At 42.3% G+C, this 26,406-nt stretch overlaps 1 protein-coding gene across 1 annotated transcript in view; it reads left to right on the top strand.

Annotated features, from left to right (window-relative positions):
• Positions 1 to 26,406, top strand: part of ITGBL1 (integrin subunit beta like 1) — a 164,535-nt gene that overhangs the window by 86,224 nt on the left and 51,905 nt on the right. The window contains exon 7 of the mRNA XM_044429398.1: positions 441 to 587. Coding sequence (XP_044285333.1) covers positions 441 to 587 — 147 coding nt within the window. The remainder of the gene's footprint in view (positions 1 to 440; positions 588 to 26,406) is intronic.

Below are 26,406 nucleotides of genomic sequence, written 5' to 3'. Positions count from 1 at the left end.
TAAATTTATTTATTTATTTTATTACAATTTATTCTGGCTACATTTCAGGCAGGAGACCTCCAAAGGCTATGTACAACATAATAAACCTCACATGATAAAACTGATACAATTATAAAAGTAGCAACAGCAGCTGATGTTCTAAAAGACCCCAAATATCAACATAAAAATTAAAAAATCCATAATGCACAGCTGTAGTAACAGTCCCATCTGATAAAACACAACTGGGGGAAGGCCAGAGAAAAGTAGTAAGTTTTAGGCAGCTTCCCAAAATCCTAATACCTGCCCTATACGGGATTGTGCCGCCACTATGACCATTTGAGTGGAAGATGCAAATGTTGTCAGAGGCAAACGGGTAACCAGCAGCAATACCATCACTCTGAAGCAGGCCTGAGATGTTGTCAGACTGAGCATGAACTATGCCTTTTCATTCTGCCGTCAAGGTCATGGACAGTGTAACTGTGGAACATGTGCCTGTAAAGCAGGATGGACGGGAAAGAAGTGTGAACATCCACTCTCTTGCCCTATGACAGCAGAAGAGAGTGCTAGAAAATGCCAAGGAAGCGCACCGTTACCTTGCTCCGGAAGAGGTAGGTGGCTCATTTTGATTTTTTAAGGTGATCACCATTCACTTGCACTATAGGCAATTGTACTTTCACCAAGCATGAAAAACAATGGACAAAACAATGGATTGAATTTAAGATCCGTTTCTAGGACAGCTGGATGTTCAGTTCACATTAACTGGGGAACAGAGGACACAGACTGATGAGGTATGAATTTGTGGGATGTGTCTGTACCGTGAGCACTTGTGCAGGGTCAGGTTGGGACTCATATGGCTTGTGGATGTCAAGGCTGTGGGATAAGCCAAGCCTGAAAGATTATCCTTGTGAAAGTGCCTAGAATTTCTCCCTGATTTGGTCTATCCTTCCTGTGGTTGTCCTAATTTATGAATATATCTAATCTGCTGGTGCTTTTGCATAGGGAGGGAGTGAGTTTATTTTGAAATCTACAAATATTTCATTTTTTGCATTCATAATTTCTAACAGCGGTGCATCTGTGGTTGATGGGGGTGTTGCCTTCTGTGGTTCACAGCTCCACCTTCCCTACAAAGCCCACACTGCAGAGCACAATGTTTTGAGTGATATATATATTTATGTGGCAAACACTCACAACTTTTTTTCTGGTTCTTTTTAGTAGTGTTTGCTGATTTAAGATGGCTAGGCCTTTGCCCAGGTTAAGTTGCAAACTTCAGTCATTTTTTCTCAACTGCTCTGAAAACCTCTTCAGGTCTTTTCTGGTTCAAAAACAAACAACCTCCCCCCACCCCCCAAAGCAGGGAGGGAAATGGCAGGGGAGGGGGGGAAAATCAAAATTCAGTGATGTTTTTCATTAAAATCACTGGGTTTTCATTGGACTTATTCTAGAAATCTGGTTTGGGGGTTTATAAAAATGCTGTTCATGATGGAATTATGGAATTCCTCCTACAGCCTTTGCACATGACTCACATTCTTACAGAAATTGCGCATTTTGGGGTTTATTATTTTCCCATTGTTCAAATGTGTGTGTGTGTGTGAATGATACAGCCTTCATTTTTGTTCATTTGACTAAGCAAACTGAGGAGATATTTTCTTTAAAATCAAGTTAAGAAGAAAATGGGCTTCCAAATATTTGGATGTACGCTTTTGTATCTCAGATGGGAAGGAAGAGATGTATGGGCAAGACTTTTGAAGGAATTAGCAGTGAAAGTTATGTTTGTCCTACTCAGGCATTTGCACAGGATGAGGCTACTGTCTTGAATCGTTGCATCTGACTTTATGTGTCATTTAATTTGTAATGGGCTCTTTCACTAATATCTTCTACTATAATCAGAAGTCAAACAAAGGTTATAGACTGTTTGCCAATTTTAGCTCTCTGCCACATCTGACATTTGCTTGTATATTCCTTGCCTCCAGCCACATGTCTCCTGCAGGAACTATAAATTAGTAACTGGTTTTCACCAGCTTTGATGTTTTTGCAGAACAGATTCCTTGTATCACGGTCAGAATCCTTGTTATCTGTTCTGTGGTTACCGTTGAATCACTCTGTTTATGCCTGCAATGAGATCACTGTTGATTGAATCCCGTCATCCATGAAGCTAGCTGGCACTTCTTGGAGGGTGGGGGAGAGAGACAGAGAGAACCTGCAAGAATAATTTTCTGTCTCTTGTCTTTTTGTGCTTATGGAAACAATACAACAATTCTTCACATATCTCATTCAGAGTCGAAGAAGATTGGTTTCTTGCAGGCACTGTGCACAACAGGGCGGGGCTATAGGTCTGACCATATTAGCAGTACCTAGCAAGCCATGATAGGCAAGGATCAATACAATATAATACAATAGCCATGATAGGCAAGGATCAAAATTGGATCAAGGATCCAATTTTGTGATTTGGGAATTACATGCAACCACTCCCCCGTGGCTCCACGGTAAGAATATGAAGAAGGGGCAGGTGAGAAGAATCGTGCTAATAAGAGAAGCCAGGCCAGCAAACAATGGCAGCCTGGTTTCTAATTTGTGAACTTCACCATTCCTGTAGTTTCTTACATTCCAGGATAGATGGCAGACAGCCCTGTTAGCACAGCAGCCTTACTGGTCCCATAATTTGAGAAAGAGGCTATAATGTAAGAATGAAAGGACAAGGAAAGGAAACACTCAATAAACCATGCTGATCTCAGTTTTATTTTTATTGTGCTGGATTCAGACTTAGAGTAAAGCCATTGGAATTTAGGCAACAAGTTAGTCAGGTCTAACTTAAATCAATTGATTGGATTACCCTAAATCTACCCTAAGTAGCCATATGATATATATAGCCTTTTGATAACAGAGCAGAGAATGTGCAAGCCTTAAAAGCCGTCCTGTTGTAAGCCGTCCTAGCAAGTTTAAGAAGGATGGGATAGAAATATTGTAAATAAATAAAAACTGTAAATAAGTAAATAAAAGTAATCCCAGATTATTTTCAAAATATTTGTGCTGGGTAAATAAGTCTAAAATCAAGAATTATATGTTTCCTCATAGAAAATCCTTGATTTTGCCAAAATTAGGTCATGATGAGTAAAATAAGAGAAGGCAATGGATGCTGTACATACTGCATCATTCTGGCTTCTTACTCCCGGCTGAGCAGATCAGAGGAAACTGCCACAGCTGGTCTAGGGCTCCTGGGAAAAAAGCAGCCAAGCAACCAGGGAGCAAACTAACAGGGAGAGCAACCAGGAGTTTGGCAACAGAGTTGTAGTGGAAGAGAAGACAGAGGGAGGCAGAAGCAGAGGCAAGTGGTGAGAGGCCTGCACTAACCCAGCAAACAGTCATGAGGCGGTGTGCTCTGAGGGTTGCAGCTGAAGTGGGCATGGTCAGAGAGCTGCAATTGAAAGGGAGTAGCCTCCCCGAGGCTTTGTTGTGATGGGGGCGGCATAGAAATGTTTTAAATAAATAAAAAAATAAAATAGCCTGATTACTAGCAGGAAGAGATGGATGAGAAACCTACTGTGAAGGAACTACACAACATACTGAGTAACTCTGAAAAAGAGAGAAAAGGTCAATTACGTAAGGAAAAAGATACCAAAGTTTGCAACAACAACAGGAGAAGAGTGATCATTGCTGGAGATTCACTCTTGTGTAAGATGGAAAAACATGTATGTCAGGAAGACCCATGGAATTGCCAGGGGTGCTGTCTTCCTGGAGCAAAGATCAATGGTAAAACTAACAGATTACCAAAGCTCATACAAATTACTGATACACAACCCACTGGCGCACATCCCTTCCATTCTCATACATGTGGGAACCAACAATACGGCCAACAGGAGTGTTGAGGAAATGACATCAAACTTCAAAACCTTAGGGAAAAAATTAACATTGGGGCCCAGATTATGTACTGCAACAGTGAAAGAAACTCTAGCTGGCCTAACACTAGTCTTCCAGAAAATGTTGGAAAGAAGCCAAGGAATAATTCACGTGACCTTAGAAGTCTATACACCAATGCCCAAACTATGGGAAACAAACAACATGAACTTGAACTTTTAGTACATTAGGGCAAATATGACCTGATATGCAGAACTGAATCTTGATGGGATGACTTCCATTAATAGAATTTAAAAATTGCAGGATATAAGCTGTTAAAAATTGAGGTAACAGAACAGGAGGAGGAGCTGCACTTTATGTTAAAGTTACATATCTCTGCAAAGAAATACAGGAAGAAGAGAACTAATCACACTGAGTGTATCTGGATTAGTGTTTGAAGGAAGCATGATGTTGTCATTATGGGGGACTTCAATTTCCCTGATATCTGTTGGAAGGCAAACTCTGCCAAACATGCCCCATCTAAGAGATTCCTAACATGTCTCTGATAACTTCCTTCAGCAGAAAGTAGAAGTAGGAATGAGAAATACGGCTTTACTCAACCTGATACTAACTAAACAGGGAAGACATAGTGGACAAAGTAACAGCTATGAGAACTCTGGGGAAAGTGAACATGCCTAACTTGAATTCTCAATAATAAAGGAAAGTAAAACTAAATATAGCCGAACATGCAACCTTGTTTTTTATAAAGCCAACTTTAACAAATTCAGGGCAATGATAAACAAAGTCCCCTGGCAAGTCACTCTAAAGGAAAAAAGTTGCTCAAGAAGGCTGGGATATCTTTAAAAAAAGAAATGTTTAAAGCATGACTACAAACAATTCCAACAAGGCAAAAGAGTGGTAGACAACAGAGGAAACCCATATGGCTTTTGTTGTTGTTGTTAGTCGCAAAGTCGTGTCCGACCCATCGCGACCCCATGGACAACATTCCTCCAGGCCTTCCTGTCCTCCACCATCCCCTGGAGTCCACTCAAGCTCATACCAACTGCTTCAGTGACTCCGTCTAACCACCTCATTCTCTGCCGTCCCCTTCCTCTTTTGCCATCTATTGTTCCCAGCATTAGGCTCTTCTCCAGGGAGTCCTTCCTTCTCATTAGGAACAATAGATGGCCAAAGTGGCCAAAGTATTTGAGTTTCATCTTCAGTATCTGGCCTTCTAAAGAGCAGTCAGGGTTGATCTCCTCTGATCACCTTGCTGTCCAAGGGACTTGCAGGAGTCCCCACCAGCACCACAATTCAAAGGCCTCAATCCTTTTGCGCTCAGCCTTCCTTATGGTCCAGCTTTCACAGCCATACATTGCAACTGGGAAAACCATAGCCTTGACTATATGCACTTTTGTTGGCAGGGTGATATCTCTGCTTTTTAGTATGCTGTCTAGATTTGCCATAGCTTTCCTCCCCAGGAGCAAGCGTCTTTTAATTTCCTGGCTGCAGTCTCCATCTGCAGTGATCTTGGAGCCCAGGAAAATAAAATCTGTCACTACCTCCATTTCTTCCTCATCTATTTGCCAGGAAGTGAGAGGACCAGATGCCATGATCTGAGTTTTCTTAATGTTGAGTTTCAAGCCAACTTTTGCACTCTCCTCCTTCACCCGCATCAAGACGCTCTTTAGTTCCTCTTCACTTTCTGCCATGAGAGTGGTATCATCTGCATATCTGAGGTTGTTGATACTTCTCCCAGCAATCTTAATTCCACTGGGTGATTCATCTAGCCCTGCCTTTCTCATGATGTGCTCTGCATATAAGTTAAATAGGCAGGGCGACAGTATACAGCTTTGCCGAACTCCTTTCTCAATTTTGAACCAATCAGTGGTTCCCTGCCCAGTTCTCACTGTTGCTTCTTGGCCCGCATATAGGTTTCTCAAGAGACAAATAAGATGGTCTGGTACTCCCATCTCTTTAAGAACTTGCCACAATTTGTTGTGATCCACAGATACATCGGCAACTGAGTGTCTTTTCGGCTTTGACCCAGTTGCTTCATTCTTTCTGGTGGTACTAGTACTAGCCCTCAGCTCTTCCCCAGTAGCATATTGGACACCTTCCAACCTGAGGGGCTCATCTTCCGGCGTCATATCTTTTTGCCTTTTGGTACTGTCCATGGGGCTTTCATGGCAAAGATACTGGAGTGGGTTGCCATTTCCTTCTCCACTGGATCACATTTTGTCAGCGCTGTCTGCTATGACCTGTCCGTCTTGGGTGACCCTGCACAGCATAGCTCATAGCTTCATTGAGCTACGCAAGCCCCTTCGCCATGACAAGGCAGTGATCCATGAAGAGGCCATATGGCTTTACAAAAAGCTAAAAGATAATCTGAACACAAACAAACAAAGAAGGACGTGTATAGGATGTGGCCAGGCTACATAGGAAGAATATAGCAAGTAACAAGATACTGCAGGTTGATGTCAGGAAGGCTGAAGTGATGGATGAATTGAGGCTAGCAAGGAGAGCTAAAAGCAACAACAGCAACAACGCCTTCTTCAAATACATCCAAAGCAAAAGAAAGAGAAAAGAGAAGGGAGTTCAGCTACTCAATATGGATGGAACAAGGATAACAGATGACAAAGAAATGGTAGAAGTGCTTGACTCCTACTTTGGTTTAGTCTTCTCCAAAAAGAAGAACTACAACCTTCCTTTAAATACAAACTAAAGGGGCAGGATTGCAGCCCAAGATTGGCAGGCAAATGCTTAAGGAGCTTCTAAACTGGGCTGAATGAGTTCAAATTGCCAGGGCCCATTCTAGAGCCATAAAAGAGCTGTTGGAAGAAGTCTCAGAACCATGGAGGACAGAAGTGTGCCAGATGACAGGAAAAAGGCTAATGTCCCCTATCTACAAGAAGGGAAAGAAAAGATGAGCCTGGAAACTATAGACCAGTCAGATGAACATCAGTCCCTGGGGAAATTCTAGAGCAAACTATAAACAAACAGTCTGCAAACACCTTGAAGACAATGCAGGAATTACTCAAAGTCAACCGGGTGATTTCCATGGGTTAGAATGCTGGGCAGAAGACAACAGAATGAAATTCAGTAGGAACAAATGCCAATCCCTCCATTGAGGAACAAGAAACCGATCGTATCTCTACGAAATGGGGAATGCTTGGCTCAACAATACTGCAAATGAGAAGGATCTTGGGGTTGTTGTAGACCATAAGCTAAATATGAGCCAATGATGTGATGTGGCAGAAAAATGGACACATGCTATTTTGGGCTGCATTAACAGGAGAATCACTTCCAAAACACATTAAGTACTAGTCCACCTATACTCAATACTAGTCAGCCCTCACCTAGAGTACTGTGTCCAGTTCTGGGCACCTAAATTTTTAAAAGATGCAGAAAAGCTAGAAAGGGTATAGAGGAGGGCAACAAGGATGATCCAGGGACTGGAGGCAAAGCACGATGAGGAAAATGGAGCTAGGCATATTCAGCCTCAAGAAGAGAAGACTGAAGGGTGATATGACAGCACTCTAGAAGGCCTGAAAGGCCATCACATAGATGAAAGACAAGATCTCTTCCCATCCATTTCAGTGTGCAGGACATGGAAAAACAAACTTAAGTCAAAGGAAACTAGACTAGACACCAGAAGAATTTCCTCACTGTGAGAGCAGTATGACAATGGAACTTATTACCTGGAGAAGTTGTGGGCTCTCCCTCACTAAAGAAGTTCAAAAAGTGTCTGGCCAGCCAACTGAGTGGGATGGTGTAACTTGGTGTCCTGCAATAGCAGGCTGTTGGACCTGATGGCCTTTTGCCCCTTCCAGCTCTACTATTTTATGATTCTAATGTTTCTATGGTACAGAATTATTCAAAATTAACAAGACTAAGCCCTACAGTTTTCCACATGTCCTAGCCAGTATTACTAGGAGTTACAGAATGTTTTCTCTCTGTCTACAGCATTGAGCCCTTAGGGTTCTCTGCAAATATATTGTTGGTAAAGGACCTCTACTTGATAAGAGCATAACATTTTAGTTGTTGCATGAAATGTTGTCACGCATCAGTCTTCTTCAATGTCACAGCATAGTGAATAAAGAAACCCAATCAATTACAGTATATATAACTCACATTTTTAAGAAAGCAGAAAGTAGCACTGACAGTCTTCCAGAGCTGTGCAAAGTCTGATTGCTCTCTTTCCATTTTCCTTTTTCTTTTTAAAATGCAGTTTTGTAGGCCTGCTGCAGAGATTCTGTTCTTCCATAGTAACATGTATATAGTAGAAATGTAAGGGTGGTGGTGATTCAATGAAAGAATCATACCAGATAGCAACTGTGGTGTAACTACCTTTATTAGAGCCAGCTAAGCAGTGGCCACGTTTACCCATAACACCTGACTTCTCTTCCCCATCTCCTGTGTGCCAGTGGCATGCTCTGTGATTTGCCCAATTATCCTCATGGAGCGCAGCTTCCTGTGTCATCCAAACCTGTTGAGGCGCATGGCAGCAGGGCTGTTTTGAATGCACTCCAGAACCGTACTCCAGCCATGGGTTCTGGGGTGGTTTTGATGCCATGCCTGCACACCCCACTTCCTATGTAACTAGCAGCCCTGGGGCTGCAGGGGGTGGGGATAAAAAATCTGGCCTGTATGGTTGGTAGAAATGAAAAACCACCCCTAAGCTATTGTTGCTATTGTAAGGAAAGCCTCCATTATGTCATGGCCCCAAGGTCAGATTCCCTATATCAGTCAGATTAGATCTTGAATTCTAGGATGGTGACTTAGTGGAGGAAGGAATTAGCATCACTGGCCTTGCACATGTTGACATCTTTCTACCATTTCCCCAGCTTAATGGTGCTACTATCATTTTCAGTGCCCATGGGGTTCAGCCCAGGAACCATAACTGACCTGCTGTTGCCAGAGGCAGTGTTAGGGAGTGGCCAACCAAGGTTGGAGCCCCAAATCTTTCCTCTGAAGCTCTGGGAGGCCATCTGTCCTACCACCCTGCTGCCCATGGGCACTTGCTGAAATAAACGCATAATAGCCCTGATCATCCTAGTTGCTTCTGATTCCTCTGAATTGGCTGGCCTTTCCCAAGTGGTTCCTGCTGCACCAACCATGAACCTTTAGATGGGATTGCCTGCAGGTTCCAGGTCACTGCAACAGAAAGAGTTGGATTCCAACTTAGACATCCTTATACTAGACCTGTTGAGTTGGGGGCAGATTCAGTCATGCTTTGTGTAGACTTAAGTCCAATTGATTTCAGCAGGCCTATTCTAAGTATAACTAAATCTGCTTACAACCCATTGAAATAAATGAGACAGGTTAGTTACTATATCTAATTGATTTCTATGAGCCTATTCTAGGTAAGGCTAAGTATAGGCTCAAGATATATTTTCATCAACTCGTAGGTTAAGGGACAGATATTCTCCTTGTAATTGTTGTATAGCTCAGGTAATGTTGCTTCCCAACATCCTATCTACTTTGTCTAACTACCTCCCTGAGAAGCCCATTCCATACCTCATGGGTCCTAACCATCAGGAAGTACTTCCTGACATGCAACCTGATACCTGGTTCCTTGAGCTTTGCCCATTGGAACACATCCTGCCTTCCACTGCAGGGACAAACAGGTCACACTCCTCCACATGACATTCCCACGAATACCTATAAGTTGCTAAAAGATCCCCTCAAAGTCTCCTCCTCTCCAGGCTGAAAAGACCCTCTTCCCTCATCCTCACATGTCATCCCTCCCAATCTGGCAACCTTTCTTGTGACCCTGCACTGAACTGATTCTGACCTAGCTTTGTGACTGCTATAATGTGGATCCCAGAACATCTTTTCATGCTGTCCCTGAGGAGCGGCACATAACTTCTGCAGTGAGTCAATGTTTTTTTGAAGTAAAGCCATTAGTTTGAAAAATTACAAGAATTTGTATGTACAGAATGAGAGGATACTGCAAGTCCTACACTTGGCAACAGGTTTCATGTTTTGGGAATATTTCCCCATCGTGAAATTGCTATAATTACCATAATTGTCATTACCTAATCAAAGAACAGGATGACACTGATGTGCGTGTTAAGAAGACTCCATTTGAATCCTTTGTGTAGCTTGTCTTTCCCGTTTGATTGGAGTATTGAATAGAACAGAGCCCAAGATTATGTTAGCAGCTTTGACGGATGGCAAAGAACCTCTAGAATCTAGGAGTGAATGCTCCATTCATCCCTACACACACTCAATTATATGTGAGGCAATCCAGAGGGTTCATTGTGAAACTTAGATCCAAAACCCATGTTGCTTTCACATAAGTAAGCAGCTTCATCCCCCACCTCCTAATTTACTCTAAAGTAAGTGCAGGGGTCCTGACCAGGAGGGATGGAGGGAGGGGGTTCATCCATTCCTCCTGTTGTGGTCCCAAGCTGGATCAGGCCTCCATACCTGTATGTGTGGTGTTAGGTACCAAAAATATCTGGGGCTCAAGTCCACTGAACAAAAAGAATGGACCATTGTGCATTTGCTAGTTTACAAATGCTCTAAGGTGTCTCTGTGTGTGCCTTTAAAGGATACTGTCTCAAGGACATCCCATTTGCAAAAAGGGATGTATGAACAGGAGAAGGGAGAATTTTTGATTTCAGAAAAAGCTCAGGTAGGACAATTCAAGGTGGTGAAGCAATGTGGGCCAAACCCCCACTGATCAGGAGGGATCAGGTGCAGAAGAGATCATCAGAGCATACCTCTATTTCATACCCATACCTTTATTTCAGCAATTTCTCATGGGCAGGAGGGTGATAGGGCACCTGGCCTCCCTATGATTTGGGGCTCCATGTGGCAGATTTACTGCTCAGCCACATGGGCTGCTTCCTAACACTGCCAAGTCATGTTACTGAAGTTGACATTTTGCTCTTTGGCAATGTATATTGCAGGCTCACATCCCTGATCTGCATTCAGACCACCAAGGGGAGGAAAGGCTTAAAGGCCACCGCCCACCTATTCTAGATCCTGATCTAAATAAGCTGAGAAGCACAGCAGTGTGCAGAACAGCTAGCAGAAGGACTCGATCTGGCCCAGACAGTCCCCTCCAGGGATAGGCTCCAAGCCCCGTCCCCAGAGATATCTCCGTACAGACAACCCCTTTCCACTCTCAGATCAGAGACAAGAACAGAGATGAGGGGTGGAAGCTGGTGGGACTCACTGGTGCCACAGGAAGTGTCCATTTTTTCATGTGGCCTGCCTTTCTGGGCAGATGCAGCAGCTGAGTCCCCTTTGCTTCTCTATCAGAGAAGGTGAGTGGCCTCAGCGGCTGCTTCTTGGATGCCCTGCCTCCCTCACCCATTGTGGGAAGGAGGAGAGACATGCCATGTGGGGCAGGGGTAGGCGGGAAGCAGAGCTAGTTTTTTGCTTCCCATCAGAGTACGGGTCAAGCTTACTATGCAGAAGCTCCCCTAAGCAGGAAAGACCACTTACTACGTAGTCTGGCACCCAGTGCAAATGCTTGGTAGAAGAGCCACTACCTCCAGCGAGGGAACAAACTGGGCATTATACTGGTTGTCAGAGGTAAATTATTGCTATTTTGCTGTTTTCCTATTTTTTCCATATTGGACTTTCTTTACCACATTGCTTAAAATTAGCAGCTCTTTCAGGAGTAGAATAATTCTTGGCATGGCTATTTCAATCCATCAGCAAAGCCCGGACAGAGAACCAGTTTTAAGCTGTAATTTGAAGTCACATCAGGAGACCTTTTGTCATCACTACGTCAATGTCTATATTAATTTTAAAACCAACTTTCATAATAAAAGGTGGTGCAGGTTTGAGCTTATGTAAATACAAGAGAACGTCAGTGGGAGAAATTCTAGTTTTCATAAATGTTTGGCTAGATTGTGCTGCTTGATTTAATTCCAGCTGATAACAATGCACTTTGCCTACCATATTTGTTTTGATTACAAAACTATTTAAGATTGTTGACCTTCTGTTGGTAATTTCTCATTAGATAAAGGAAAATTGCTGTGCTTCCTGCCTTAGAATATCTTAAGATCAGACCATCTGGTACATTTTAATGGGTTCCTAGACCATTCTAGTAAACTAAGTTATTTCATAAATAAAATCTATATACATAGAATGACTGAATAGTTAAAATGCAATAACTAAAATATGAATTAGGGAAAAAGTGTTCTGTTGTTAGATTAATATATTCTTTTTTAAATTGCCCTTTTAATCAACCATAGTATGTACCCAGTTAAATTCAAATGCATCCATTCTTTGCAGAAGGAGCTTCCTGATTCATTTTAAAGATGTTGTTGGGGTCTTCCCAATTCAAGTAGTCCAGCTTGCAGCTTTTCCATCCATGGAGTGTCATTTTAGGAAGGGATGCATATTATCTGGTCTTAGAAACCTGAAGGGGAGACCATGGGCAAGGAGAAGAATACTCCTTTGGCTCACATATCCTACGAATCTTTCTCCCTTCAGTAACCAGCAGTGAAACTTGCCTGCTTTCCTTTTTCAGTGTTTTTAGCCAGTGCATGAATTCACAGCACCCATCCCTTGTGTATGCACTTTTCTGAATATGTTCAGCTTCATGGCTATTTCCTGTTAGGAAGTAACATTACAAGAGTGAAAAGGATCAGAGAAAGAATCAAAAGTTTCAGTCCTAGATCTGCCCATCAAAAAACAATGGGACACTTCGCTTTTTCACTATACCTCTTGGTAGACAGGGTACCCAGTCCTTGCTTCAGTCATCAAAAATGGAAAACCTTTTCACTGATGCTATCAGGGCTTTAAAAAAAATGTGCAAGCCAGATTCAATAAGTACAACCAGGAAAACTTTGCAGTTCCACAAGAGCATTGTTGCAGTTCTGAACTCGAGCCAAACTAACATTATAGTGTTAGGCAACATAAAAAGTGGCTGATAGGAATGTGCAAAGTCAAGTAGTCCAGGCTTGTGTAGAATTCTAAACTTGGTCAAGCACCCCTGTTTCTCCTCTCACTACAAAAGACACTCCTCGGAGACCTGACTGTTGTCCTCTAGAGTCTTCCTCTCCTACCTGGTACCCACCAGATGTTTTGGACTTGAACTCTCATCAGCCTCTGACAAATGACCAGAAATAGTGGGAGCAGATACTGTCCACAATATCTGGAGGGCACCAGGTTGGAGAAGACTGCCCTTGAGGGTGTTTATCAATGAAGGAAATCATTGCATGGCCAGTCATGTGAAGTTGTCAATATTGTGATAAGGGCAGTGATGCCCTAAAATATTTGATACAGTATTCTTAATACAGCTGTACTGTTTGTGCATTTGGACATTTTTTCCTCTTCCTGTTTGTGCGCGCGCTCTCTCTCTCTCTCTCTCTCTCTCTCTCTCTCTCTCTCTCTCTGTGAGTGAGTGAGTGAGTGTGTGTGTGTGTGTGTGTGTGTGTGTGTGTTTATCCCTCACTCTAAATTTCATGATGCTTCTTGAATATAACACTCTTCTGCATTAATGCCATTTCATTGCCAGTATTTTCTACTATTTTGTGTAGGCTTCTAAATGTCATAGAATGTGGTGCTAAGCAACAAAGCTCTCACAGAAGAATAGTGCACAGATGTGCTGTAGCAGCATACGTTAGCCATGCAAATTGCAGCCACAGTCAGCTGTGCAGCTTTACCCCCCCCCCCCCGGAAAAATTCCTGCTGAAGCCCATAGTGTGATGAACACCCCATAGAAGACCATGCCAGAAGAACAAGGCTGCTGCAGGAAATGTACTGTTTCTTGTGCCCACCAACCTTATTGCTGAATGTGCAAACAGACCCTCTGTGGCCCATCTTAAGGTCTAGGCAGATTCATACAGGTGTAACTGGTCCTTCCGTTAACCTGGTCTCAAGGACTTTAATGACAATAACCAACGTGTTAAATTGGGTCCATGTATGCTTTGGCATCTGATATGGAATTGAAATCATATGCCTGATGGTTTAGTTCCTGCAGGCAGCCTGGCAGCTGCATTCTGCACTAGCTGAAGCTATCAATCTATCATCAAAGGCAGTTACCTTGTCCAGCCTGGATGTAACCAAGACATGAATAGCAGGGTCTACTTTCTCCACTTCACTCCAGGAATCACTGAAGGATAAGAGGGCCTGGTGTGCTGTGGTCCGTGGGGTCACGAAGAGTCAGGCATGACTGGGTGACTGAACAACAACAACTTTCTCCAGCTGCCAAATCTGCCTATATCCTCCTTCAAAGCTGACCATACCTGCTAATAGACCAGGAGTGCCTGGACCATGTGGAACATTGAGTCTTCTTGCCGGTACTTTCTTGGGAACTGCCACTCCATTCAACACTAGTCTAATGCTTCCATTCATGTCAGCAGTTTTCCCAACCACAATACCTCCATGTACCTCATCTGGATGAAGACTCAAGCTGATTTGCTCTTATTCATTCCAAAGTGCTCCAGACATCTGTTCAGGGTTTTACTCGTAGCCTCCCTGGGATTAGCTGGAGAAAGGAAGAATAGAGCTTTGTGTCATCCACATACTGATCTCTTGGAACCTAAAGTTCCCACACCCTTCCCTTCAGTATGCAATCTGTATCCCAGCAAAAGCCTCCAGAGAGTGTTGTTTGGTTATGCATTCGTGGATACTCCTGGACTGAGGAGGAAACAGGCTCCTCCCCAGAACTTCCTTCAGTTGGCATTGTAGGATCCTAGTCCCCTCCCGTGCCCCAGCCCATCAAAATGGTTTTCAAAGAGCGTGTGTGTCTAAGGACTGGGAAAGTATCCTTCCATGAACTTGTGCTAATTTAGCATTTATGGCAATCTGTTTTTGTATGGTTCCAAAATTAGGTCTGTGTAAAATGACCTTTGCAATAGGTAAAAAATGCATTGCATTACAACTGCAGTGGTTGACGATTAGGGCTACCCCCAGCCCAGAGGTGCCTAAAGGCTGAGCGCCATCCTGAGTAGACTGGCATGGCGTTGGGCTGTTCTCGACACGCATGAAAGCTGTTGTGCAGGGAAGTTATTCTTGTCGAGATTGACCTGTGGGTTGCATGACAACTGTGTTACAGTGGCCCTCCGCCCTACCCACTACAGGAATGCTGACCCCTCAAAGTGCCATGTGGTCCTGGGCACCTCTCTAAAGAGGCCCCATCTCTCATTTGCAGGGAAGGCAGCAAATGTGGCACCTCTCCCATCTTGGCAGCAGGACGTCTCAAGCTTCCACAGGCGCCAGCTCTGCAAGGGGTCCAAGTGTGACTTTCCATGATCTCACTCCCTGGTGCTCCATTTTACTTCCTCAAGTGACCCTTGGTATTCCGTGGCTGCTGTGCACGCTTGATCCATACTGCATTTTTGGTTTGCTTTTGTTTGAGGCATTACCTTTCACAATTTCAGTGTGTGTGCGCTGCACTCCAGCCTGTTGCTCCTCAGCGGCCTTGTTTTGGCTCCGTTTCTCTTGGCACTCACCACATGAGTTCATTATTAGAGGGAATGATGAACAAAGCTAGCCTTATCAGCTGGCTTTCAGCACACATTTATGTTTTAAATTAGTTATCAGATTTAGCATCAGCTTGATTTTATTATTGCACTCAGATGCCAAGAGATATGCTTCCATCTTTCGATGACCTCTACTGTTGATTCATTACCAATTCTAACATGAAATGCCATTGATTAGCATGTGGTTGATATTTGCAGTGAATAATAATGTAGGTCAGCATGTTCTCCTGGCTGTGATAGATTGAGCCTGCCTACTGGCTTACCTTTGTTAGTGACAGGTGACTAATTTGGAGGGGTGATCTTAATGGTAATGTTGCTGCCAAAAATAGAGTACCTTCCTTTCTCCAGAAGATGCAGCTGAATATTTATTGAACTGTATGTGGCCATTGACAGAGCCATGACATTTCATGCCTATATTATATGTTTCAACTGAAAAAGACAACAAGGAAGGGAAAAGATGAAAAGAATTTTTATTTCTCCATAAGATTAATTTAGTCACCCCCCTCCTCTCCCCAGAACTTCAAGAATTCAAGTTGACAAAAACAAGGGAACAGTATGGAGTTTACATAAAACAGCTGGTGATGGAAGCACTGGCCCACTGGCTTTTATTGGTTTTCTTTTGAGGATTAAAAGGAAAGAGATACACAACTTATCCTTTAAAACATTGCACCAGCCCATAACTACCGAGTGACATGCTACTGAGGGGATGTATATGAATCAGTCCTCAGCTCCAGCATTTTTCAGGGTTCATAGAACTTTTGTGATGGCATGACACAGTCCTATTTAATGTCTTTATGGAATCAGAATAATTGGTATCTTAGTACAATTCTTTTGTTGCTTTTTATAACTATTAGTCACAAAATGATGTACAAAATGGAGATAAGCACAAAAACAATGTAATGGGGGGAAGAAAGCTGTAATGTTTAAAACAATTAAGTCATCAAGGCATAAATAGCTGACACTGCCAAAATCTAAAACCCAGAAAGCAGTCCATAAATTTGTATGCTCAGCAGCAATAGCTAATTCATTAAATAATAACATATTTTTATTTTGGACAATAGCTATTTTTATTCTCATTTGAATCATTTGTTCATTAATTCTGTGTACTGTATGTGCTTAATGGTAGCATTAATGTATGCACTCAAAAGGGAAAGAAATAGCACCACTAAAAAAGCAGCAGAGGAATCATGTGGTGGTGGTGGGGTCCCTTAATGGGGCTTCTGAGTGTAATTCTACACACGGCTAGTCTCATTTGAGTCCAGTGGGGCTTACTCCATTACTAAGAGATGATGATGATGGTTTAAGATTGCTTATGTGTCTTTAAAAAAAAAAGGATTCAAGGCAGTGTACTACAAAATTAAAGCATTCAGCATTTAAAAGCCATTATCCTCTAAAACACAAACACCCCACAAGACTGTTCAGTGACAGTCAGACACAATTTAACGGATACATCAAACAGCCCTCCATATACTTCTATGGGAGGCAGTTGAGGCCCCATCGGTGAGGGTGTTCAAGAATAGGCTAGACATGCACATGGTGGGCATGTCATGAGTGGAGCTGGCTCTGTTTCTGTATACCATGAAATGCCTGGGAATGGAGGGAGCCTTGCACCGAAAATATTTCAGTACAGTCATCAGGCAGAGCTCTCGGGGAGAGCATTCCATAATTGGGGGGTGGGCACCAACTGAAAGGCTAAGCTGCCCCATTTGTCACCATCCTGAGCCTGTCCTGGAGGAGGCACCCAAAGGATGTCACCATAATTCACAGACTAGGCTGGTCTGCTTTTGCAACATGAGTTTGTATACTCATATAAAACTATAGTGATGTATGTATTGGGAACTGTGGTTTTTATCCACAATATAAAAGGTATGTTTTGAACCTGCCTCCAAAAGTTTCTATGCAAAAGTTTCTAAGGCTGAAATCTTCCTTTGAACAATGCACAACAATAGATCTCACATATATGATAGGAAAGAGACTATAAGTTCCTAGCCTGCTGTTGGCATTAAAGTTAAACAGGAACTGTAATGAAAGTCATTACCAAATTGGTTGAGATATTTTCTTACCTCTCCTTGATTTTTGGCATCCTTATCAATGGAATCTGTCATCTTGTTTTCCTTTTAGGATGCAGTTGCAGAGAGAGCATGCTCGCCCACAGGTGACAAGTTGCACTTTTTCATGACAATTTTTCATTCATGTTTATCCAGGATCTCAAAAAGTATATTATACATTTCCTCACAGACATTTTCAATTGTAAAGAATCATGTTTAAGAGCTGGGCCTTGGTTCCATATTTCTGGGAGGAGGAAATAACAGCTTACTAAAAAAATTTCCATGACAGCTTGCTTAAAAAGAGAGAGATGCATTAAAACCCAACAGAAAACCCACCAGTGTTTAAACAGGTGGCTGAAGTCAAAGTTTCTTAAAATGGAAACACTTTGATTCTGATTTAAGACATTTTTGATTGATACATTTGAGATGTTTGGTATGCACTGTGTGTTTCTGTTTTTCTCATCTACAGAAAACATCTATGAATAATCTCATTTACTGTTTATGTTGGATATTTTTTTACAATATAAACAAAATATTTTGCAAGGCATAGCAATTTTTCATTCTAGCCATTTATATGTTTTTAAAATGAATTATGTGTTTCTCTTTCAAAAAAATGAATATTGATCTTTCAGGGCAGTAAATCATATTCTTCATCACAGCAAGTAATTCAATCTGTAGTTGGCATAACTATTAGCAAGATGTTGAATGTACACATGCTCCAAATACAACTTTATATGGTATAAATTCAAGCCACAGAGGAAAACAAAACTTTGAATCTAGCCTTCCTAAAGAGTAAGGAGGTCCTCTGTGAAGTCCTGTATTCCTTCAGTTCCTCACCCAGTAGATGAATTCATTCATTCATTCATTCCAAGCCTTTTTACCCCAGTCTATGGGCCAGAGCTGCTGACTAAGTTCCATTATGAGATAGTGGTGAAAAGCAATGGGAAGCGGGAAGGAAATATGGAAGCTCAGGCACCAACTCCTCAAACTGCAGTCCCTGTCACAACCAGCTGGGATGAGAATGTTTCACTGAACCAGATGGAATGGCCTCTGGCTAGCTGCCAGTTGGGGAGATCCAAAGTCTCTTAGCAGAGGGAATGGAATGGGCTTGCTTGTCTCCCTCTTCTTTGTGGCCCGATGGATTAAACGTGCTGACTTCATTGGAAGGCAAGACACAGTCTTGTTCTTCCTTCACTTTATAAACCAGTACATCTGATTATACTTCCCCCCTTTTTTCTTATTCACAGTGAGACAAGTTCATGGTAGAGTCCCTTTGTTTCCTTTTCTTCTGTGAAGTCTCCTCTTTGACAATTTTTAAAGCATGCCGTTCATTTGCTATAACTCTTCTGCTGACATGCACACATTTGCACCCAAGGAACAAGATTTTGCCTACAGTTCAACCAATTTACATGGGCTTTCCCCATGACCTGCACATTTCCAGCAGGCTTTACTTCACTCTGCTATCTGCCTTTTCTTGAGAACCAAGGCCATCCCTGCTTGGCTCTTATCCTTGCTTCACCTGAGCTGAATAAAGCCCTTTCTGGAGAGCTTTACCCCTCAAAACCAAGAGTCAAAGTACAAGCAAGGCATCTGCTGCTAGGCCAGCTGAGACTAGACTTAGTTTCGAGCCTGGCCATGAAGCACCAGTTTTGGCTTAGTTTGGCATGTTTATTCAAAGAGTCCTGACCTTTTGTTTCCTTCCCCTGCAGGACAGTGCCAGGCTTGTGTTAGGCTTGTGCTACCAAGGGGCCCATTGTGGGCTAGTGTGCAAGAAGCATCTCTGATGATAATGCTCAGGCCAGTAGCGGAAGCAGTAGACTGAGCATTACCCTCACCAGAATAGAGAAGTTGCAACTGGTCCTGTCCACTGGAGGTGCCAGGGATTAAACCAGGGGCCTTCTTCATACAAAGCAAGGTGCCCTACCAATGCACGATGGTCCCTCTTCATTAAAAGTTCATGTATTTTCTGGTTTTAGTTTTAAAATGATAACTTTCTTTTCAGAATATTAATCTGGAAGTGAACTTGAAGTCCCAATCCCTGCTCAGTGTGGGCCTGCACAGGAGCTGCAGCTAGACAACTGTCTCACTTTTGTTTAAATACTCCCAGCCAAGCAAATTCCACCACTTCACAAGTGGTGTTCTCTGCCGCTAAACTGCTCTTGTGATTGGGAAGTTCCTCATACAGTTTAGCCAAATCTGCTTCCCAGCCATTTCCACTGGTTTTAGTCCTGCCCTCTGCAGGTGTTAATGGAGTAGTTCCTTTTTATGGATGTTGCGGTTCATTTTCAGACTCTAGAGAAGGGAGAACATGTAGCACTGTCAGACTAGAGAGCTGAAGAAGGAGACAAAGTAGTCTTAGATGCAACAAAAAGCAACTGAATGAGAAAGTTACATCCAAGATTGGTGGCAAAGCCAAGAGGAGCTTGCATAGCAATGCTGCAGTCTGTGCATCTTCAGCTGCAGCCCAGGGAACCTTGCTATGCCACTTAGTTTTGCAAAATTATTGCTATTACATTGCATCTATATCCCACCTTTTTCCCCTCTTGTGAGCAACTCAAGATGGCACACGTAGCTCCCTTTTCATCCTCACAAGAACAACCCTGTGAGATACATTAGATTGCAAGTGCATGAATGGCCCAAAGTCACCCAGTGAGCTTCACGGCTGAGTGAGGACTAGAACCTGGATCTCCCAGGTCCCCAGTCTAACATGCTGAGCACCACACCGCCCTGGCTTTCAACAAATTAACACTCTCCGTCACTTGCAGACATCACATGTGCCTTGGGAGATGATTCTTATGCTGTTCAAAGAGGCCCAGAGCCCTACTCCTATTTGCATTGTATATAGTATGCACAGCATGCCTGTTTGTTTATTACCCTGCCGTTGCGATTTCCTTCAGTATTCACCAGGAGTATTTTAGAATACTGCCTGCCTGGAGTACGGGGGTTAAGATTGCTGAAAATGTAGTTCCAATTTCCGAAATTAATATCAGGTGTATGCACGGACAGCCTGATCCATAACACAGCTGAGTTGCAGTGCCGCAGTTGAAAATGAATTCATGACACTGAAATCAATGAGATGAAGTGTGTATAGTGTTCGATTTTAATGCTCTAATGTGGAAAAACACTGGTGGGCATTTAGCTGACCCCAACTGGAATATTGGTCAAAGCTGCTAATGACCATAGGCCCAACTATTTTTAAATGTTGTTGACAATCCCTTTCCCCCGCCTTGTCCTGCTGTCCACCAACCCGCAAGAAAAACAATTCTGTTTAATTGGTTCTGGTATTGCCAAACACTGAAGAAATGTTTTAGAGACTGTTGGGAGTCGTCATGAGTTAATTCATTGTGATCTAAGGGGAAGGATAGATGGAACTCATATGACAGCCAATATGCTTGGTTATAAAAATGACATTCTGAGCAGGTAACAGCACACCTAGTCGTGTTTACTCAGGAGTAGGTCCCACTGAGTCCTATGAAACAGACTCTCAGGTAGCAGGGTAGAGGATTGCAGCCTTATTGGGTTAACTGGCACAGGAAGTTAGACGATGAGATTCTTCAGCACAGAGACTGTAAGAGCCCTGCTGGTTCGGGGCAAGCCTGCCTCATCCAGCACCCTGTTTGCCCAGCGACCAGCAGGTCAGGAGTGCTACAGTCCCCTCATGCTGGCCTTCCTCAGTAACTACTCAGGGGCATGTTGAGCCCCACAGTTTGACTACGCACCATGGGAAGAAGAACTTCTTTTTCCCAGACCTGAATAAACCTAGACAGGCTGTTAGACAAAATGGGAAGTGAATAAAATGGGAAAAGAAATTTTCTTATGAAAAAGCCCTTGCTCTGCAGCAGCTTTCCTCAACCTGATGCTCTCCAGATGTGATGGAGTATGATTCCCATCATCCCTAGCAAGCAAAGTCATTTGGGGGGGCGGTAGATATTGTCCAACACATCTGGGCAGCTGCAGTTTTGGGATGGCTGGACTGGGAGATAAGAAAAGACTGAAACCTGAAGGACTGCAAGCCCTAGGAAGAAATACTTTTATCAGAATCAATTAACATTCTCTTGCTAAGCAGAGTGCAAGTGGTTTGCCCAAAATTTTTCTTCCAGCTAAACGTTAAAAACAGGACAGATGCTGTTGTTTTAGAAAAGCTGAGCATGATGGTGAAGCCCAGATGTGTTGAAAGGGTTTTGCCCTTTAAAGAAGCCTAAACATATGGTTAAATGAGCGGGTCAGTTAAGAAACACCTCCAGGTATAAATGCATCTCTTGCTGCCACTTGAATTCTGCCCCTCCATTGAAGGCTACATCAAGTGTGCAAGGGGAAAAAGGTCACAGTTCAATATTCCACCCTACCTGAGCCTTGGCTTGCTCTCTGCCTGCATGCCAGGCCATGTTATGCAGCAGGCTTTGAAAGGTGAAAGCTTGGGGGGAATGGGAACATTGCAGGGGGGTTTCTAAAAACTATGTAATGAAACTTTTCATAGAAAGACAAGCGATGTAACATTTCTGGAAACAATAAAGCTGGCGGGAGGGGCATTTAAAATCCCCTTTTGAAGATTCCCAGTGTAGTTGTTTCTTCAGTTCCTTATTAAAATCACTGGTCTAATGTATCTTTTACTGATAGGCATAACCAAGTTATGTTCAGTTTTCTAACATGTGAGTACAGTCATAATATGAAATAAATTTCTTGACAATTTGGGTTTTTTTCTTCAGAGTTCTGTGTTTTGGGGCTTCTTCTGGTTAGATATTCTGCCGATATAGTTCTAAAATCCTTATGCAAAAGAAACAGATTAGATTATCTTACCAATGCCAGCAAATCCATGGAGCAGCATATATGTTTACTTACCTATATTTCATTTTTAAATTACTTCAAGGCTTTAGTCTAAAGATCTTGCTGCCACCACTTTAAATAAACATTTCAATTAGATCTCACCACTAGGAATTGCTACCTTAACTATAATATAGTTTGATGACTGCTGCTAGAATAAAACTTCACTGCCTCAGTAGCCTTATTCCAATCACTTAGGCATGGAACTGAAACTACAGTAAGAGTCAGCTTTCCAAAATGAATAAAAAATTAGGTACTCATTACTGGAAATACACAAGGGAAGGAAATGCCACTCTTCAAATAATACGTTGAGATTGCTTAAAGGGTCTTTAATTAAAATACTAAAGCTTTATTTAATTATTAAAAGCCTTTCTAACCCATCCACCACTAGCCTCTCAAGATGGCTTATAATAATCTCGGGACGACTTACAATACGGTTGCTTACCATCCTTAATGTAAGAATTTCCCAAGTAAGGAAAACCACAGAAGCTTTTCCCTCAGGTCAGACTTCCCTAACCTCAACCCACACTGACTGGAATAATGTCCTGGAATTTTCCTGGACTGTCTTTCAAACTGTATGCCAGTCTTCTTCTGCCTCCAAGTCTTCCTGCTCCTTTCTAGGATGTTTTCAATGTTTCAGTGTCAACTTGGTGCTACTTGTTGAAGTTCACTGAAGTCATACATGGTATAATGTAAGTTCCTAAAGCAACCTTCTTCATCCTAATACTGGCCATGCTAGTTGACAGAAGAAGTCAACAGAAGTCCAAATAATTTATTTTGTTATTTATTTACGCACATATTTATATGTCGCTTATAACTGCCAAAAGGCCTTGCTGGAGCGCATCAGTCAGAAGAGGCTCTCCTAAATCAAAATAATAACTTTACTTCTGTAGTGTATTGCAATAACACACTGCTAATTTTTCATTCCCCCCCCCCCATTTCTGTTTCTTCTGGAAAAAAGGCGTGAAGAAAGCATTATTTTTCCATAGTTGCAAGATTTTTGGAAATGTTACATCTTTAGGCAGACTTCATATCTCATGTTTCTGCTGAGAGAAAAATGCCCTGCTATCAGACTCCTCTGACATATAGGATATTCCATATCTCAGCCTTTTATTTCTTGTGAAAATATCATAATTTTGTACCTGAGTCCCTTCCACCTCAACCACCTCACCTGAACAAGTAAATAGCATTTGCATCTTCCAATAATTTTTCAAGTTGTTGCATTAGGAGATGTATTCTAGATCCTTTAACTCATCTCTTTACATAAAATACATAAAACAGACTGAAGACATAGTTAGCTTTAATTTAAATATTATAACTGGCTTTTCTTAACAACAGACAAAAAGTTTACAATAAAATATTGGAAAATATAATAAGATGAGCAATAAGATGAGATGCTTTTGCATATAGGGTGGGGTATAAATATTTTAAATAAATAAATAAATAAATAAAAATGAAGTTAAAAACAACAACATTCTAACACATAGCACCTTTTCCAAGAAAGATGCAATTCATAGAGCTGCCAAAGTTACTGAATGGTACTCATCACCATAGCAATTGTATCATTTTATATTTTTAATCTATTGCCCCAGTTCAGGGAATTTTGATGTGTGGGATCTTAAAGCTACACACAGAACTTCCCTTCACCAAAACCCTGCAGACTCATGCAGTGGAGGAACTTGATGTATCCAGCCATTCCTTTATATAAATGGACCAGATGTCTCTAGTAGGGCTAGATCAGCTGCATGTTTATGACCACAGAAGGCGAAACACTTAAAATTCCCTTCATACTTTTGTGCACTGAAGAGGAGCTAGGGAATGGGAGGACATTCCAGATGCTTAAATGTGAATGAAATGAGAAATTTCAGGTCCTGTTGTATGCACATGTTCCATTTAAAAAAGCACCCAATACATAAAAAGTATGGTCCATTGGGAGAAAAGTTTAAAAATCTGCAGTTGGGGAATGCTTTTCTTAGAATCAAAAAATCCACACAAGGTTGTGAAGCTTTTCTATTTCTCTAGAGCTCTTCATCAGGCTAGTTAGTACAAAAAATGGGAGGAGGGTTGAATAAAATTAAAATTTTGGTTGGATGTTGTTGCCATGAGGCCTGCAATTCAGATAGAACTGGTCTCATGCTGGGAATCTGCAGTCTGAATGAATTAGTCACGAGTAACTGTTGCGGGTATTATACTTGCAATGCATCTTCAGACAGAGAAGCAATTGCTGATTTCTATTTCAGGAGACACAAAGGCTGGCTGTAGCGGTGATCTGCCTCTTGTGCTGCTGAATGAAATAAACTGGTTCCTTGGTAGGCAGATATCCGAAGAAAAGAGAAACATGACAGTCTTTATAGTAGTAAAACTGTTTTGTGTAGTGACCCAGTGGCTGCAGGAAATGGAACCCTCAAAATGCAAAGTCTCTCTTCAGGGGGTAGAAAATAATTTTCCTCTGGTGGGGGACTCTACCTGGAAGGCTACATGGAGTATTTTCCAGGGCAGATAAAAGCAGGTGGACTTGTGAGTTCATGAAAAAAAGATTCAAAATCCATGCCTGATCATAGTGGATAAAGAACTGCGGACTCTGCAACAGAAGGCTGTGATAAAAGCAACCTTCCATCCTGTATACTGGATAAATTAGTTCTTGCCAGCATGCAAAGTATGAAGACAACACTGTACCGTATTCAGTTATTGCTGCTGTATTATCTTGAGTTAATAGCTTTTTGAAGTGTTGTTCTGAATCTTTCACAATGAGAGCTAGCATACTGCAGCAATTAACCTGCCGGGCTCAGATGTTGGAAGTAAAGATTCAAGACTTGCGTCCTTGGGTGGATCACCCGTTCCCAGCCAGACCCACTCACAAATATTTCTGTGATCATCTTCCAGAAAAGGAGTTTTAACAAGTGACCTGGTGCATGCACAAGAGGGGAAAGTGATGTTGAAATTTGAATGAATTGATGCTGAATGTATTCTTTTTATCTGTTTGCACAGCAGATTTAGGACATATATCTATGTGTGAATGGAGGGCGGGGGTTGAAGGAACTGATACACATAGTGGTGACAAAGGTTGAAGTTCTTAGCCATCCTGACAAATGGAAACACCAAGTCCAGACGGTATTTATTTATAAAATATGTATGCCGTCCATTACTGCATCTCTGGACAGCTTACAACATAAATCAGAATAAAATAGATAAATTGACTATTCCACGCTGGCTGTAATTAATAAAATACAAATAATGAAATCCAATGGTAGCCATCTTAGAGTTCCTAAACAACACAAATGTGAACATGTTCTAACTACAATATATAACATATCCTTAAAATCAGCCTGCGGACACCAGAGGACTGGAAAATGGCCAGTGTGTTGTTGTTGTTGTTAGTCGCAAAGTCATGTCCAACCCATCGCGACCCCATGGACAACATTCCTCCAGGCCCCCCTGTCCTCCACCATCTCCCAGAGTCCACTCAAGCTCATACCAACTGCTTCAGTGACTCCATCTAACCAGCTCATTCTCTGCGGTCCCCTTCCTCTTTTGCCATCTATTGTTCCCAGCATTAGGCTCTTCTCCAGGGAATCCTTCCTTCTCATTAGGAACAATAGATGGCCAAAGTGGCCAAAGTATTTGAGTTTCATCTTCAGTATCTGGCCTTCTAAAGAGCAGTCAGGGTTGATCTCCTCTAGGACTGACTGGTTTGATCGCCTTGCTGTCCAAGGGACTCGCAGGAGTCTTCTCCAGAACCACAATTCAAAGGCCTCAATCCTTTGGCACTCAGCCTTCCTTATGGTCCAGCTTTCACAGCCATACACTGCAACTGGGAAAACCATAGCCCTGACTATATGCACTTTTGTTGGCAGGGTGATGTCTCTGCTTTTTAGTATGCTGTCTAGATTTGCCATAGCTTTCCTCCCCAGGAGCAAGCATCTTTTAATTTCCTGGCTGCAGTCCCCGTCTGCGGTGATCTTGGAGCCCAGGAAAATAAAATCTGTCACTACCTCCATTTCTTCCCACTCTATTTGCCAGGAAGTGAGAGGACCGGACGCCATGATCTGAGTTTTCTTAATGTTGAGTTTCAAGCCAACTTTTGCACTCTCCTCCTTCACCCGCATCAAGAGGCTCTTTAGTCCCTCTTCACTTTCTGCCATGAGAGTGGTATCATCTGCATATCTGAGGTTGTTGATACTTCTCCCAGCAATCTTAATTCCAACTGGTGATTCATCTAGCCCCGCCTTTCTCATGATGTGCTCTGCCTATTTAACTTATATGCAGAGCAC

The sequence above is a fragment of the Varanus komodoensis genome, unplaced genomic scaffold (assembly GCF_004798865.1).
Source record: "Varanus komodoensis strain SLA01 unplaced genomic scaffold, ASM479886v1 scaffold2, whole genome shotgun sequence".
NCBI lineage: Eukaryota > Metazoa > Chordata > Lepidosauria > Squamata > Varanidae > Varanus > Varanus komodoensis.
This window is presented reverse-complemented; position numbering and strand designations above follow the sequence as displayed.